The sequence below is a fragment of the Sinocyclocheilus grahami genome, unplaced genomic scaffold, assembly GCF_001515645.1.
Source record: "Sinocyclocheilus grahami isolate Dianchi unplaced genomic scaffold, SAMN03320097.WGS_v1.1 scaffold468.1, whole genome shotgun sequence".
Lineage (NCBI taxonomy): Eukaryota > Metazoa > Chordata > Actinopteri > Cypriniformes > Cyprinidae > Sinocyclocheilus > Sinocyclocheilus grahami.
The window spans coordinates 388,037-402,897 of NW_015505647.1; the positions used below are offsets into that span (position 1 = coordinate 388,037).

At 37.0% G+C, this 14,861-nt stretch overlaps 1 protein-coding gene across 1 annotated transcript in view; it reads right to left on the reverse strand.

Moving 5' to 3' along the window:
• Window positions 1-11,389, reverse strand: part of LOC107553272 (arf-GAP with SH3 domain, ANK repeat and PH domain-containing protein 2-like) — a 72,823-nt gene extending 61,434 nt beyond the window's left edge. Inside the window, exon 1 of the mRNA XM_016235455.1 lies at window positions 10,857-11,389. Within this exon, the coding sequence (XP_016090941.1) occupies window positions 10,857-10,982 (126 nt within the window). The 5' untranslated portion in view covers window positions 10,983-11,389. The remainder of the gene's footprint in view (window positions 1-10,856) is intronic.
• Window positions 11,390-14,861: the final 3,472 nt, after the last annotated feature.

Here is a 14,861-nt window from a genome sequence, read left to right on the forward strand (position 1 = left end):
GATGTGACCGATGTGATAAGCATGAGTTCTGGGCAACGGCGTGGCCAGTATAAACACCAGCATTGACTAAGTGGCCGCGATTAGCTCTGGTGGCTGTAAAACTGGCTTTAATGGGCCACAGATGCGTGCCATGATGCGCAGATCAGCTCTAGTCTCTAACGTCACTGAATCTGCTGTTAAAAAATTAACTATACATTCATCATGCAAAACTAAGAATTAGAATCATTGTAATGTGACGATCAAATATAGGTGCGGGTGGGTGGCGGCCGGATAATTTGAAGCAGCGGACTCGGGTGAAGTTTGAGCTCATCCGCGCATCTCTACACTACACAGACCTGGGTCACCAGTAGCAAACAATGGAGCGCGCTCTGCTGGACAAACTAAGTAATTACACCATTCAGAAGCATTTAATCTGCGTTATATGTTCTGTAAAAAAAAATTCATATCGGCGGCATATTCGCCGATACCGATATATCTGCGACAGGCTCATATCAGCCGATAATATCAAAACATTGTAGCATGACTTTCAAAGAGCTACACACAGACATGACATTTTTAAAAGCACTGCACACAAATTAATGAAGAATAGGGGGGCCACTGTGCTGGAGGCTTTGAATGAATTAATGAATGATGCATTTATATAGCGCTTTGTGTGTTTTTGTACACCCAAAGCACTTTACAATTTTTTTTCAGTAAGGGGGGGGGATGGGTCTCTCCTCAAACCACCATCAGTGTGCAGCATCCACTTGGATGTAGCTTTTAGTAGTGTGTGTGTGAATGTAGATTGTAGTGAGCTCCATTAATGTGATTGCTATCTATGGCATATCTCCTATCCCAGAACACCTTGTCTGCTACATCAGCCTGATTGGGATCACAGCAAGGGTCTATTAGCTCAGCCTGCGACACACACACACACCAGAGGGACCAAAAGTACGATGAAATCAGTTAATGTCATCGTTCTTAAAACAACAGCAGTGTTTTTAATATCACAGTCTCCACCACAGTGGTCTGAACTCATCCTTATCCACCTTCTCACACATTCGGCATTAGACAAGTGAGGAAAATTGCTACTAAACTGCACTTTAATTCTGGAGTGCAAAAAATAGTCGATTTAGTGTAAATTTGCTAAAAATGATGCATGGCGCAAGCTGCTGTGGCAATGTGGCACATCTAGACAGCCCACTCAGCAAACCAACATTAGACATGAGAGGAGAGAAAACAGAAAGAAAAGCTGCAACTCATTTAAAAACACATAACCAGAGTGTAGCATACATTCTTCCTTCTGGAACCATGCAGCTTCAGTGCACAGAGTTAGGCTGGGCTTTACTAGTTCACAAAATGATACTGGTTTTATTAGACCACATACAGTAGTATGAGGCTGGGTTTTACACTGCATATTGTTACCGACTTGTTACAGGCTTCCCTTAAATAAAGATTAGACTGGTCTTTCCTAGACTACAGACTAGGCTAATCTTTACTAGAATACAGAATAGGCTGGGATTTACTAGACTATAGATTTTGATGTGATTTACCTGGGTTTTCCTACACTACAGTTTTTTACAATCAAGGCTGGAATTGTCACACTTGACTACAGATTAGGTTGTCTTTTATTGGACTACAGACAAGGCTGGGCTTTACTACATACTAAACTGGGTTTTATCAACCAGGGTTTTACTACATTAAAGTGTGATACAAACAAGACTGGACTTGCTACACTTGACTACAGATTAGGCCAGGTTTTGATAGACTACAGATTTGGCCAGACATTACCAGACTGCTAAATATGCTGAGCTTTACTAGACTACGAATTAGGCTGGGCTTCACTAGACTATGCTATGTTTAACTAGGCTGCAGACTAACCTGGGTTTTACTACATTACACTTTTGTTACAAAGCTGGGCTTGTTAGAAATGACTACAGATTAGTCTAGGCTTTACCAGACTTTACGGGCCCAGTTTTACTGGACTACAGTTTTGGGCCAGGCTTTACTTGACTATAAGTCTCAGATCGGCTTCTTTATACTACAGACTAGTTTTCTCCGGATTACAGTCTAGACCAGCCTTCACTACACTTCACTAAAGTACAGAGTAGGCTTGGCTGAGCTGGACTAGGCAGGGGAAACAAACATCACTCCCTCTTCAGAAGCACTGACCTTTAAAAAAAAAAAAAAAACTTTTATCACACCATGACTAGGGATGTAGTGATTAACCGCGAGCCAGTTGAAAATCAATTTATATGTGACGATTCAAATCTGTTGAGATGCTAAACAAATTGTGATTCAATTAGGGGTAAGAGTTTATATGAATGTATGTCTGAGGGGAACTTACTTCTTACGATGGAATTTTTTCTTTTCCTCTTGCCTCTGTATAATGCATATTAAAGTTCATAAGTGCAGGCTGTGCAGCGCTGCTTTGTTTACAGCGGAAACCAAGGAAACTCTTTAAGCGCCATCTGCTGGCAGAAAGTGAATCTGCGTCTCATTCAGCTCGTCTGCTGTTTCGGTTTCATGCAGATATTTTTTTATGCATAGTTTCACAAAACTGAAGTCAAACCAATCTGTTTTTGGTTCAAATTTCGAAATTATACAATCTAATTTAGATTAAAAACTGCTCATGTTGCATGTATGCAGCATCTTTGTTTGGATCATGATTAAAATGCAGTGGTTGCCTCTAATTTTAAATGGAAAGAGCACAGACAAAGCCTTAGTTTGTTCATATGAAGAGATTTATTTTATTTGTGTTACTTATTTGATTTGGGGCTTGTTTAAAAATTTCAATTTAGTTTTGTTATTTACATTTACATTTAAATTTGGTTTTATCCAAAGCGACTAACAAATGAGGACAATAGAAGCAATCAAAACCAACAAAAGAGCAATAATTTAGTATATTAGTATATTATTATAGTGTTCTATTTCAATTTCACAAAGAAACGTACAGTATTTTGTGCTAGCAATAATAAAAGGACACATTTAATTTATAATTGGTCTTAAATCTCATTTTGTAAAAAAACAAAAATAGTGAATCGACTCGAATCGTAAATCGAATCGAATCGTGGGTTGAGTGAATCGTTACATCCCTAACCATGACCTTATCAGTTCACTTTAGGAAATAAATGTTTCTAAATCAGATTTATGAAATTGAAATAAGCCAAAATAACTAAATGACAACATGCTAAGAACATGAAAACTGCCATTTAATGTCATATAGAGTATAGACAACAGCAAAAAAAATAAAAAAGTATTTTGTCGTGCCATAAATAGAAACTGTTACTATAAAAGTATAATGGCCTTTGCTTGAGTGATTTCGCAAGGCTAAATATAATGTGTTCTATTAATTCTAACACGTTTTATTGCAACTCGTCTCTTGTAGTGTCATAGGACTGCCTTAAGCAACCAGTGTCAAATAAACGCAACCTCCCTCAGGACTGCTGTTAAGTGCTCCATAAAAACAGGTAAGTCTAGAGTGCTAGGGCTAAAATGCTCACCTAGAAACACAAACACACACACACACACACACACACCAGTGTGTCATCTCTACCTTGAAACATTACTAATGGACCAATTTTCCATGCAAGAAAACAACGCACTAAAGCAGTGTGGACCGCTCTTGATGGCAGTTCAACTAAACAAAACCTCCATTGTTTAAGCTGAGTGAGAAAGAGTGTGTGTGTGTGTGTGTGGGGGGGGGTAAGTGAAAGAGAGAGAAACAAAAGAAGGGAAAGTGCAACACGCTGCTGTGATCACAGACAACTACTGACATGACTCGGTCAAAGTCCATTTGAGAAACTCTACAAAACTGAACTTGCACACAACCTACACGACCAAAAAAAAACATTTAATTGAAACAAATCAAACTTATGTGATGTTTGTGATAAGTAGTGAAGGGTCCTCGTCTCTTGAAAGCTCATTAGTATATAGGTCCATTTGCCTTTACAGGGCTCGCAAAATGGTAGCCCTTCGGGCAGGTACTCTTCAGAATTTGGTAGCCCGAAAATTTATTTAACTAGCCCAAATAAAAAAAATATACAGAAAATCAGACAGGAGTTTAAATGTCAATCAAAAATATTTTTAATACACAAATATCAACAAATATGAAGGAAGGGATTTTATTTCACTATTTACAGGGTATCTACAGAATTTTTAAAAGTACATTTAAGGCAATTTATGACCCATTTTAAGAGCTGCACAAGTAAAATGAACACAGTACGAGTGGGGTTGGACAATGTCTGCGGTAACATACAGTATTGAGCCATAAAATTACATGATTTACAGTTCAGATACAGGTTTTCACAAAAACTAAAATCTTATACAACAGCATTTCAGCCTTGAGACCATTTTTATGAAAAGGGATAAATCAAGCATAAAAATTGTTAATTTAAAACTTATAAATATTACTGTCTTAATTGTTTAGATTTTTAGAAGGCACATTAACTTCTTTCTCATTTACAACTCTGTGTTTGCTGCGTAAAAACACGAGTTGATATTTGCATTGTTCTGACCATAAACAGCAAGAAAGGCTTGTTGGAAATGCAAATTCATTCTCTGCCACGAGGTGGCACTTTAGAAGTGCTAAAAATATTGCGGTTTCCCCGGTAACGGCTGTATCCAAAGCAGCTCCCCGCTCATAAACGCCGCTTTATCAGGAATTATAGGTAAAATTTAATTAAAATACCAACGACACGTTTCTGAGGACAGTCTGTTGCCTTCAGATACACTCAAATAAAGACAACCTCGCCGCGTTTTGACTTGAAACGTGCAGCGTTCATATTTATTCCTTTTGAAATTTAATCCAGCCGTACCGTGACTCTTGTCTTTCCGTCCCCAACTGTAACTCTTGAAATTATAATTAAGACATTTATTATATCATTTAACGCATTTAAAAGATTTTATGGCCTTAAGTTTGATACAACTCACTTTATGAGTTTTTAAGTACCAGCGGGAGATCTGTATTTAAGATAGCCCGTCGGGCAGAGTGGTGATACATTTTGGTAGCCCGACTGGAAAACACAATAGCCCCGGGACATCGGGCTAGCGATTTTGCGAGTCCTTCTTTAGTGGAAGTACTTGTCAACAGGAAGACATTTTGCCCTGCTGTGGGCACTTCAAAGAAAAAACCCTGTTTTATGTCCATGTGGGTACACAGCACATCAAGTGTTACGAGACATACTGGACTGAACACTACTCTTCACAAAAACTAGCACCGGAGTTCAGCTGTTAACATAAAAACACAAAACACCAATTTACTTGCCCAACAGTTAGATCTAAGATGCCGTCTTAAAGGCATAGAGCACCTAAAATAAAAATTCTGTCATTATTTACTAACCCACATGTTGTTCCAAACCCTTATGACTTTCTTTTCTTCATAAAGTTTGATGAAGAATATTCTGCTTAATGTAATGGACAAAAACGTGGATTGGGGCTGTCAAACTCTAAAATGACAAAAATAAGCCACATATAAGTGATTAATTTCATACATCTTGTATGATATATTCCAAGCCTTTTAAGTCATGCAATAGTTTTATTTGAAAAAGAAGTCGTCATTCACAGAAAAATCCCAGCAGACAGAGATACCATAAATAAAATACCAATGATTCACTTGATTTTTGCATAGGTACGATACCAAACCAAAATACAGCTATATCCCTTTCCTTTGACACACAACAAATGTATAAATATTTAACCAAATGGTCAAGGAAGACACCTGTAAAACAGGTAAAACCAGAAAACCAAAAGCTGAAATAATTTCCCTCCAAACACTGACAATTTACAGCATTACAATATTGAAAGAAAAAAAAAGTGTCCAGTTATTAGACTGAAACAAAAAGCGACATGGAAAGATAGACACTGGCTCCTGTTTTAATGACTGCTTTATAATTTAAAGTGACTGCAAGGGAGTGTGTAAACTCCAGGAGACTGATGAAGGCACAGTCTGACAAAATGAAGACCAAATGTGTGTGCTGGAGAAGCATTCAATGCGTAAAACACGGTTCCCACACTGTCCACATTGAAGAACTACTGTATACTAACCATATGGGAGAAACTGTAATACTACTGCTTTTTGACTGCTTTTATGGTGTGTTTGTCATACAAACATTCTTCAAAATTTAACCGGGTCTGGAAAAATGTGAATAAAAATGTCATTTTGGGTGAGATTGCTTATGAGAAACATGGCAAACCTTTGGAATTCTGCAGGATTTGTATTTGTTTTTCAGAGATGAACAAGTAGAAACTGCTGTTTCACACTCATACATCTATAAGATTTCAGCAGCGGCATTAAAAATTCAGGTGCTGTAAAAATAGCAGCGCTCTAGAGCTCAAGAGAGCCTGTCGAAATGTGGACATGCAGGTGGCATTCGCACATTTTAGAAAAATCCCCCAAACACTAGATTAACACTCCAGGATCATGACTTTGGCTTTGTTTTGCCATTGTTCAAGGAAAAACGCTTTTAGCAACTTTACACAGAGTACTGTGTTGAATTGAAAAAATATATATATTTACACCAATTTATATAGAAACATTGTAAATATTAGCCTAATCATGAAAATACGTGTATGGCCGCCAACACATTATGCATCCCTTAAATTTAAATTTACAGCCAATTGTAAATTTAAAAGGATGCATGGTAGAAATTATAAATGTAACGTCATGGTCAAAAAGCCCTTGCATTTGGTGTTGGGTTTTCTTAAAGCGAAAGCAACAGTGAAACATGATTACCAGGCACCTCTGGGAAACGGATGGTCGTCTTTAAAGGACACAGCAACAAATCAATGATGGGAACTTCATTAATGAAGAAATGGAGCTTGACAGTTAACAATGGCCCTGAAAAGGGAGTTGTCCCTGGTAATCTGTGACAAACCCCCTGGACAGGACGGAGGGCCTCCCTGCCCCCATTAACACTCACTAAACAAAGGCCAGTGCACTTGTGAACCCTAGTAGATCAATGCACCCTGCTTCACCCAATTAATGGGATTTCCTCAGCCGCACTTTTCCAACATGTCATCAGGGATTCAGGGTCTTTCAGCATCTATCTTGTGAGATACAGAACTCCAGAATCTGTTGGGAAAGGGCAGTAACTTTGGCCCAAATCAAAGGGGAAATTTTCCCAGAAAAACAGTGATCTACAATGGATTCACAGCATGGTGACCAACAAGTCATTTGAAAATGCGTCCTGTAAGTAAACGCAATGCAAACGGCAAATGGCACTTCCTAATCATTCACAAGGAGTGAATTATGGTCTGAAAAAGACAGCAGGTTTGAAAAGTGTCTCAACATCCAGAAATTAACAGGTGCTAGTGTTGTTTTAGCTTTTATCCATCGTAATCTCAATTCCTAGTTGCTTTAAACCCCCGAAACCTCACCTGTTCCACAGAGCAGCTGTTTGTTCCATCAGCATTGTTGACACTTGTAATCAAGAAGCAGTCCAAGTAGGCTAACTATAAACTGGTGACCATCCTAAATGACCACAGCTGGTTATCAGTAGAAGGCCTGTTTTGAACACTACGGTCTCCCAGCATGGCTATGCTGGTCAAGCTGGTATACCTGCATCAAAAAACAGCTTTTTCAAGCAACATATGGTGTAAATCAGCATGAGCATTCAAAAGAAAAATCTGATTTTTACATGCAATTTAACTGTTTAGACAAATGTAGAAAAAATGTTCTGCAGGCATGTGCAGATCTTATTGGTTGTCCCTTTTCGCTGTGTCATGGAAAAGCAATTAGAACACCTCTGCTTAAAAAAAATCTGTTGCATTGACTGCATGCAAATATTTGTGTCAGTTGAACAGACACATTAACAGCAGTTCATTCAAATTAAAATGTTTATTGCACTAAACCTGTGAACAGGCCTTAAGCTTTTTACACAGGGTAGGTTCCAACTGACTAGGACAACAACATTTACCTAATGACAATCAGTTAACCCTATTTTTGTTGTGTTCTATAAGCAATCAGGTTAACCCCTTTACAACAGGGTCTCATTTAATGTATTAGCTAACATGAACTAACAATGAGCAATGTGTTTATTATGTTAGTCAATATTAGTTTACAGTGCATTATGTAATGTAAACAGATACAACTTTTGATTAAAAAAAGCCATTTCTAGGCACCAGAATATTCCTGAGGACAAACCGGAATATCAAGACAAACACTGTTTTAGACAAAAAACGATATTTCAGAGAGTGCTTATTTAGTTGATTATGACTTCTAGACAACAACACATCACTGGCTTCAACAGCCATAGGTTTTCAGCAGACAACAAGGTCAATGCCAAAATTTCTTTGGGATGCCAGGAATAACATAGTGATTTCCCAACTTTCCCCCTGTGATCCCCAAGCGGAGTCATTCAGCGGGATCACACACTTCACTGACACGGTGTGAACTCAAAGCAAAGATGCTCTCAAACCACAAGGGTGGGCAGCACTGAAGCCTTGAATGTGTTTGAAACACTTTCTAAAGATAAAGTGCAACTGAGGAGATGAAACTGCTGCCAATATCCGAACTAGAGAGTCAGTTTGAACTAGGCTACAGAGCTCTCTTTGGCCTACAAAAGTGGGCTAAATTTATAAAAGTGGGTTAAACTTATTTAAAAGAACGTCTGCTAGTTTTATCAATGTCCGAAGGCACCCTCATACCAGAAAATCAGCACTGAGATAAATGCGATAGAAGATTCAGGTATCATATATGAAGCACTGATGCTTATTGATTCTGAACCCGTTGCCCTCAGCTGACCTCGCAACAAGACAAGGACACATCCGACCATAAATCAACCCCACTCTCCCACTGCATGAAAGAGAGAGGCTATTAAACTAAAAACACCAATTTTTCAGAGTCAATCATCTAATTTGTGGTCTAAAAAGCAAATTTTACTCTTAAGGTGACTCGAGACGAACAAGACGCAATCAATAAATGCTGGAAGAGCACAATCCTTGGTGTTTGTATAGATTAAATATGGCATTAAATATAGGATTATATGGTGTTTGTCAGAAACATTAAAAGTCTAATGATTAAGTGAATGTTTGGTTAAGAACAGCCTATATAAACTGAAGACTAAACATTTCATTGTTTCAATAATTTACTTTCATGCACTTCTTCCAGATATTGTTGTTCTACAATGCGTAGTAATGTTTTATGGCCTTTATTTCCCCTGTGGCTGAAGCTTTTACAACTGCAGGCCTCAAATTAACTTGTTTTCCAGTGTAATTGCTTTAAAAATAAATTATAACTCCTTCTGTCTTGTCCTGTTTATTATCAGGCAAAAGCTGCAAGTTAAATTAGGCCCTTACGTTTAAACGGCTGAAGCAATGAGACCCGAGAGGGAAGCCGTTTCATAGTGACGAGACAATACGGAGAAGAATCATAAACATTTCCTGTGAATGCAGCTACAGACCAGTCACAAAGCAGAAAGCTTCTTTAACATGAAAGGGCATCTTTAGCATGACATCTGGAAATCCTTCTCTGACAAATTCCCATTCGGACTCTGTTTGTTGGTCAGTGTGAGACGCAACACAAATACACCAGACTTACAGCAATTCCATAAAACTGCAAATATGTGGACAGCACTATTTATGTCCCTGAAGCAATTACCACAAAGCCAAAGAGTGAACAAACAGCATGCAAGAGGAGGAAGACCAAAAACAATCATTTAGCTCCAGACTTCCCGAGTTCCTCACAGGAACACACAGCCACAGCACAGAATGCAGTTATGCATTTGTAGATTTACCTTGGAAGCACAGGAATCATTTAACCCAATGGCATTATGAAATGCGGATTCGCCCTCTAGCCAGTCAAATATCCTCACTGCCAATATAAACTGCCAAACAACACACCTTGCTATTAATATCAGCAACAGCCACATAGCAACCGTTTTGACCCTTTCTGAGATACCATAACATCTCAACACGTTACATTATCTGTATACCTAATAACAAGTCCATACAGCCTGCAGCATCTATCACGGTTATAATCTGGAGCTGTGCTGATGCAGATCCCACAGGAAGCTGTCTCTATTCAACACAACACAAAAGCAGCAGAGCGGAGAACGGCTATTTATATCTGGTCAGGGTTAGGCTTCAGTCACTTATGAGATGTTTCATACAATCTAGACACTCTTTATGAACTTCAGATGCAGCATATTAGTATTCCCTGTTTGAAAATTCAGTTTAAACTGGAAGACGTGTTTAGGAGCCTGGTCTAATATGGTCGTATTTACTGATGGCTGGTTTTACAGGGGTTCTGAACACTTCTCAGGCTTGTCAACAAACTAGATGAACACCTGCTTGGCCAATGGAGACCAGCAAGGTTAACTGCTGTTAACCAGGCTGTGAGAACATCATAAACCAGACTGAACCTGCCATTGATCTTTTTTGCAGCTGTTCATTATGATGTCCAAAGTTGGACCATCCTAAGGATGCCAGAATGGTTTTGGAACATTGTAGCTGGTCAACCTGCTAATGACCAGCTCCTGGACCTGCTAGAAACCAGCTCTGAAGAATAAGATACTGAGTTGTTGAATAAATAATATGTGTTGTTAATTGTAACAGGTGTGGATCAACTGTTTTTTTCTCTCTTCTATATAAATTCTATCTAACCCCCTCATTACATATCTGTTTCTGCCTGTGCATGGTATTTTATCTAAATATGAAATGAATAATCAAACTGTTTGTGGTTTATCGTCAAAATGAGACAATGCAATACAGCAGTTGCCTAATGGGTGAGGCAACAACAAAGAGGGCGCGAGGATTTGCCTCCTCAGTAACTCCAAGAGGGGCAATAGCTGACTCTAGTGGTCTTGTAAGTAAGTAAAACACTCAGCAAGGTTTTAACCGTCACAAAATAGCAGGTTAGATAAAGTTATGGGTCTCACCTCCTCCAGTGCGGCTACAGTATTCCTGCAGTGAGTCATTCTAGTGGTGAAGTTTGAGGCGGTGGGCGATTTATAATCTTCATTCGTCTCCGCCACAAACTCCGCCACTGTGATCTGGTCCGGCATTGTATTTCCTTTCGTAAAAACCACAAATATCGGTTTTAATCCTCGTATCAACCGGTTGTGGTACACTAATGTCGAAATTCAAAGATAAAATGCCGAAATAACAATCTCATGAGCGTCCTGAAGTCTTATCATCGCTGTGTTTTGTCCTCGGTGGATTAAGACAAGTTGGGAATGAATAAAAACCATTAGCCAACTACAGAGAAGTGACGCTTCTGCGACGGGAAACCTCTCTCCCACGGTGCTGGCTCTCACTTCTTCCAGTATAAGTGCGAATTCAGTCCACCCGTTTGATAATAAACCGGTGTGATGATGCAGTCCTCGTGTGTTAACGGACAGGAGTGTACGCTGTCGTGCTGGGACTACTGCAGGCTTTAGGTCGATGCAGCACTCGCAGTGCAATTCAATGAAAGCGCAGAAATTGACAAAGTAAAGGTGGAGGAGATTCAATGGGAAAGGAGTGACCAATGAGGAGCCAGAGCTGCCAGCTTTGGGCCAATCGGAACGGACGCAGGGCGTGGCCTGGTTGTAGTTCGTCTTTAGGATCGTGAGCGCCTCTAAAGGTGGAGAAGGACATTTCTTGTGCGTGGAAATACAGAAGTTGACGTTTAATGTCTCTCTGAGGCTTAAAAAGCTAATTTAATACATATTTTTATTTTTTAAAAAGGCACTTAAAGGTTTTTAAAGCAATTCACCCAATAATGAAAATATTGTCTTCATTTACCATTCATTTACCAATTCAAACAAGGATTTTTTTTTTTAAATTATATTAATTATTATTTTTATTTAAAAAATCTGGGATACAAAAATGGATTTAAGACTATTGCCCATATAAAAAAAAACTTTCACAAAAGCAGTTCATACTGGAAAATTGTCAAGTCTTTTTAAGTCATTGTGTGAGTAACAAACTGAAATCCTTATTGACTGAAAATCTTCACTTCTGCTGTTGCCCACGAACATTATCGTTTATTTATTTATTTATTTTATTTTCTAATTATTAAAGGTGTTTGTGAATTGTATTTATTTATATGCTAATGATATGATAATAAAAAAAAATAGATTTATCTTTTGTGTCTCAAAAAAGAAACCCTTCCCTCCTTCCTGGATATAAATTCATTAGTCTGTGGAATAAGAGTGCTTTATTATTAGTGCATGTCTGTTCCAAGCTTCACACCCCCTGCCTCCACAACAAAAGACTAATTAAGATGATAATTCTGTAATTGCTGAGGCCTGCAATCGCTGGTGCAAAATGAGCCAGTCGTTATTATGTGCATCTGAATCAGCATTGATAATCAGAAACGTCACAAATGTAAAAACATATATTAAATCAATGGGAAAAAAAATATTTTGTTGTTTTTATACTCCAGTGTATACAGAGTTGTTCTCAGAGAAATTCCATGATCGATTTGTGATATAATAATAACTGAGGTTGAGATAGCCTATAAATAAATAAATAATAATAATCAGAGTTTATTATTAAGTTCTTTCAGCACAATTAATTCACAACATTGTTTGTCAGTAACACACTTTTAATAGGCTCCAATGGACAACCTGAAGAGATTAACTGACCACAACATTAAATATTAAACAACATATGCAGAACAGTGCTTTGTATTGGTTTTCTGCCAGAAAATGTTCTTAATGCATTTTTGTCTTAAATACATTATTCAAGCCTCCTTTTACAGTATACTGATTAATATCTCTTTAAAAATCCATGTGACCATAATCTAATATGATCTTCTTTTCTTTTCCTTTTTTTTGACAATTAAACCTTCTTCCATAAAGTAGTACAAACTCAAGTTGTGTGAAATAACATAATGATTTATAAAAGCAATCTATTGCTATTTGTAAAAGCAACAGTCCTTTCATAGCAAGATATTTGTAACAGAGTGCATTTGCATCCTCAAAAAAGACTGCTGTCACTTCAGGCTAAAAAGAGGAAACCTAATTCAGAACTAGCATAATTCATGCCACATACATCTGTTTATGTAAAAATATAGGCTACTGTGGAAACATGACATTAAAGACAATGGCAGGTTTTGGTTTATCTACTGTGCATCTTTGCACACCTCGAGCATTACGGGGACCCCTGATGACCCCATTGACCTTGAGGCCAGTCAAATTAACTGCTGTTAATATATGAATATTGGAAAATAATTAATATGATGAGCAAGCTGACTCTTCTGAATGGTAACATTACTCTCTAATGCTCTCCACTCAGAGCTCCTAATGAAGAGTGAAAGCATATCCATATGACCTCTGCTGGTGTATCTTTGAATAACCTTGTTCCTTATTGAGGAGTTTTACTTTCGGAAATGAAATCATCTGTAGAGGCTGCAATATGATACAGCTACATGGCTACATCTGACTTATGTTTCAACCATTTACTTCTTAAATATTTGTGATCTTTACATTCTGTTGTTGCTAAAAATGACATAAAAATGAAATTATGACATTGTGATGAGATAAAGTCAAAACTATTAAATAAAAAGTTTTGACATACAATAGTCATAATTATGACATCAAAAGTCAAAATTTTAAGTAATTATAATTGCATTATTATGATTTTATCTCAAAAGTTTGACATCTTATCTCAAAATGTAGACCTTTTATCTCGTAATTATTTTTGTTCTAATGTAAACTTTTGTCATAATTATGACTTTTTTTTGTCATAACTGACTTTTTAATCTAATAAATGTGTGCTTTAATGTCATAAAAGTCATTTTTATCTCATATCTGAACATTTTGACTTTTTTAACTTTAAAATATTTCATGTTGTAATTAAAATTTTTATTTTATAATTATGACTTTTTATGTCACATTTATGACTTTTTGTCTAATAATTTTGATGTACCTCGATGTCAACGTTTTACAAAAAAAATGTATGTCATAATTATGACATATCAAGCATGATTTTTTCTTATGTTGCGGTAATGTGCTTTTTTATTGAAAAAAAGTAATGGAAGATAACATATTTTAGGCAGAAAATATCCAGAGAAAATACGTATGCTTACAGATCACAGTGGATATTTGCTCAGAGCTCAGCAGTTCACACTTCATTCCTGATGTTGAGCTGTGAAAAACATTTATGCGGAGATGATGTAACATTTAGAAGGACACTGAAAACGTCAGTTTTGAAGCCACATACTTTCAAACTATAGGGACATTTTTTTCATTCTGGTACAATATCACAGGCAGCATGTCAATACTAATAATAATGGTTATATTTTCTCAAAACTATGCAAGATAATGACGATGAGTTAACAACAATGACAACTATTTAATTAAATATTCAATGTGTGTGTGTGCACTTTAATAATAATGCTATTTTGATATGCTATTAAATTAATGCTAATTTTCTTTGCTATAATAGAGAAAAAGAGAAAATACGTATATATATATATATATATATATATATATATATATATATATATATATATATATATATATACATACTCTCCTTTAGTTTGCCCTTTACACTGTTATTCTTTCCAGTGCTATATTATGTGCCAGATCATTTAACCAATGATCAATGGATGGAGCTTCTATGTTCTTCCAGTAAAATGCTACTAGAATCTTGCAAGAACTAGGCAAATATAAATCATTTTAGTGTGATAACCTGATAATGATAAACTTACAGGAAATAAACCCAATTTCAGGGGGTCACTGGAATCGGTTTTGAGATAGCTGAGGAAATTAGTGTTGCACTTCTTGCCAGAATGTCTTACATTCCCAGATACAGTGAAATAATGTCCCCTTATGTTTTTGCCTTTTAAAACATATATCTGGGATGTTTGGGTTAAACTTATTTAACTATTCTGGGATGACATAAGTACGCATTACCCAGTTATATTGGATCAGCTTATAGGGTTAGTTCACCCA